At 36.6% G+C, this 3,437-nt stretch overlaps 1 protein-coding gene across 1 annotated transcript; it reads left to right on the forward strand.

The window, feature by feature from the left end:
• Positions 1 to 1,848: 1,848 nt before the first annotated feature.
• LOC133298415 (uncharacterized) lies at positions 1,849 to 2,810 on the forward strand (the record flags this gene model as incomplete). Its single annotated transcript, XM_061497688.1, has 4 exons — positions 1,849 to 1,926; positions 2,076 to 2,331; positions 2,421 to 2,600; positions 2,701 to 2,810. Coding segments are annotated over exons 1-4 (624 nt in total), but the record flags the coding sequence as incomplete, so codon positions are not given.
• Positions 2,811 to 3,437: the final 627 nt, after the last annotated feature.

The following is a 3,437-nucleotide window of genomic DNA, read 5'->3' on the forward strand; positions in this document are numbered from 1 at the left end:
CCCTTGTCTTACTGAGATTTCTTGTTTAGAGATCTCACCCCATGTTTGGGGGCGCTTATTTCAGGTTCGGGTAGTTTGGGGGGGGGGGGATGCCTCTAGCGGCAGGAGGCCAAAGCTTAGCTGATATTGATGTTATATTTATGCTGACATGACTGGATTAGATACTTTTTATGTTTTCCGTCTTATTATTATGTTGTTGATGTTGAGACTTATGTTGGGTTTGATGCCTTATTTGGGTGAGTGATATGCGTCTAAGATATGGTGATTTCTAAGTAAAAGAAGCAAGGAATTAATAATAAATGTGTGAAAATAAGCTCATAAATGCAAGAAATATTGATTATTCCTTCTCAATCATTCTCTCACTCAATTTATTCATTTTGATAGCAGGAAACACAAAAAAGAAGTTAAAGAGAGAAGTTGAAATTGCATAGTCTAGTGCAAAACGCGCGAAAATGGCGCGATCTGCGTGATTTTGGCAAATTACATTCTGTTTGTCCGCGCGATCCGCTTGGATTTGGCACTGATCGCGCAGGCATCATGAATGCAGTCCTTGATTTGTGGAGTCGCGAATTTGGCACTGACCGCGCGGGCGTCATGAATGCATTCCTTGATTTGTATAGAGTTTGATGAAAATGGAAATTTAATCAAATTAATGAGAGGATTATGACCTGATTGATTGGTGGAATTATGAGAAAAATGGAAATTTAATCAGAATTAATTAGAGGATTATGACCTGATTGATTGGTGGAATTATGAGGAAAATGGAAATTTAATCAGAATTAATTCAAGGATTATGACCTGATTGTTAATTAGTAATCATTTTGATTTGGGTTTGAATATCTGATTAGTGTGGGTAACAGTGTAGGCCTAACCCATAGGCCCATGATGAGAAGGGGACTAGGGTTAATAAGTTTGGCTAGGTCCCTCTGCATTCACAATGTGTTAGAAAACCGTCACTACACAACTCGCCCCATCGACGGTTGTATTCAGGGATTGGTGTGAATTGCAGAGGAAGATCCTGGTCTTTCTATTGCAGGATTATCAGAGGAAACAAGAAGACTTCAAGAAATCACGAATGATGTCTTCAAGGAGTAAGTCTGAATCTTTTAGTATTCTAATTTCATATAATCCTATTTTGAAATTTCTTACCGCCACTCCATCAGACATCTCAATAGCATGCCTCACACATGCTCAGAAAAAGGACCGGGAGATCTCAACAGAGAACAAGAAAAGATACACACCAAATTTATTTATTTTTGAAAAAAAAAAGAGAGAGGAAAGATCACAACATATAGAGAAAAAAAGGGTTCTTGATTGAAAAAAAAAAAGGCCGTGGAACTGTTTTTTCGCTTCTCTTTTATGTTTGCCTATAAAAACTTGTTACTCCCTTTGCCTTCTTTATGCTTTCTCTCTTCCTCCTTTACACACTCTTTAATTTTCATTCTCTACATCTCTACTAGCTTCTTTCACTTTCAGGTTAGCTTTAGAACCCCTTCTTCTCCCTGTCCCAATATGTATATAATTTTTTTTTTTTTTTTGGAATTAACTATTCTGTCATGTGTCATCCCATGCATGCATCATGCTACTATCACTTGGTTTGGTAACATTTGTGTATCTTTGGATAGTGATATCAATCAATTGTGCTTACATGTAGCGGGTAGTGATAATGTGAATATCGTCTTTATTTTCGTGCAAGAGCTAGTTTATCTCATAGGAATTCACGCTTATATTGTTTATTTTCGTGCAAGAAAAAAATTTGAATTTCATGATTGGTGTTTTGATAAAACTACAATTTTTTGCCACAAAGCAAACACACACAGAGAGGGTGGAACACAAGTAGCAACATCCATGAGTAAGCACCCTGACCCCACTCCAATCCGTTTCTTCAAGATTATTCCTGGAACAAGTCTTCAAGAAGGAAAGCTGGTAAACGTCCTTTCCTTCATCTCCTTTTTTCTCTCCGTGTATTTTCATTATTTTATTTTTTTGGATTTTTATTGTCAGGTACATTTGAATTTCTGTGTTATATATGCCTGTGAGTTTCATTATGCATGCTAACAGAAAGTTCTTTGCAGAGGATCCCAAAAAAATTCATTAGGAAATATGGTGGTGACATGTCAAACCCAATGTTTCTTAAGCCTCCAGATGGCACTAAATGGGAAGTATTTTGGACTGAAAATGATGGTGATATTTGGCTTCAAAAATCAAGATCTGACACAAGTGGAGGTGTGGAGAGAAGATCCACTGAGCAAAATCCGCCTCATCATGCCCAAACTGAAGGCACAAACTTTGAGAAGTCTAAGTTTGCATCTGTAAAGAAAGAATCGGATGGTATGTTTCTCGTGATTGGATTATCCTTTTCATTTCATTTCATGTATTTCACGAATTACTCATACTTAACAAGAGTACCCTTGTAATAGGATTTCCTTTCCGTGGCACTCAATATGGGCAACCACCATGCCAGAACACTAGACTGAAATCACCAGTGGCTTGTCCTCAATCACGTAACAAATTGAAAACTAGCACAAGATCAGGTGATCGGTCTCAAGGGACAAACTTTGGTAAATCTAAAATGGCAGCTGTCAAGAAAGAATTGGATGGTATGTATTTCATGATCGGATTATCCTTTTATTTTAATGGATTCTTTTGAGTATTTGAGTTCAAATTTTCATAACTTTCACCCATGTTCAATTTTTTCAGAGGATGTGGATGGTACCTCCCCCAACACAAATGGAGCTCTGAAAGAAGCTGATAAATTTGCCTCAGAAAATCCCTTTTTCACAGTCAAAGTGAGGCCGGGAAGTAGACCGGTGAGGTTTAAGTTAAGAAGCAAATTAAACACATGTATCTGTATGGGAACTTTATTCCATATATGCATGCATCAAAAATGCAGTTATTGTCACTATCAAAAAAAAAAAAAAAAATGCAGTTATTGTTATACTCTCATTAAATATTAGGCTGTGATCTAATGGTGATGAAAATTTAACTTGATGCAGTCGTAAGAGAGTACTTCGATAACAAGACACAGATTGTGAAGTTACGGTGTGGAAAGAAAGTGTGGCCTATCAAGTTCCTATGTTATCCACACAACTCTGCCTCCTTTTTTTCTGGAGGTTGGTTCCAATTTGTAAAAGAATGTAAATTGGTAGTTGGAGATGTTTGTGTGTTTGAGCTCATCAACAGAGAAGATGCAGTGTTTGATGTTCACATTTTCAGACGCCACACTTAGACAATGTAATTGGAGCCGCTGGTACTGTTACTATAAAGATGTATCACTCATTTTATTGTAGTTAAGAAATCTTAGGACTTAGGAGGCTTTTCTACCGAAGCATATGATTACATTATGTGGAACAATATTCCCTTCATGTTATTTTTGGATAAATTTTAAAGTACGTTTTCGTAGCATTTAATATTTTTTGGATACAAAATTAAAAATA

This window comes from Gastrolobium bilobum, unplaced genomic scaffold (genome assembly GCF_033153095.1).
Source record: "Gastrolobium bilobum isolate Gb01-03AN ecotype WA unplaced genomic scaffold, APGP_CSIRO_Gbil_v1 utg342698, whole genome shotgun sequence".
In the NCBI taxonomy this organism is placed as follows: Eukaryota; Viridiplantae; Streptophyta; class Magnoliopsida; order Fabales; family Fabaceae; genus Gastrolobium; species Gastrolobium bilobum.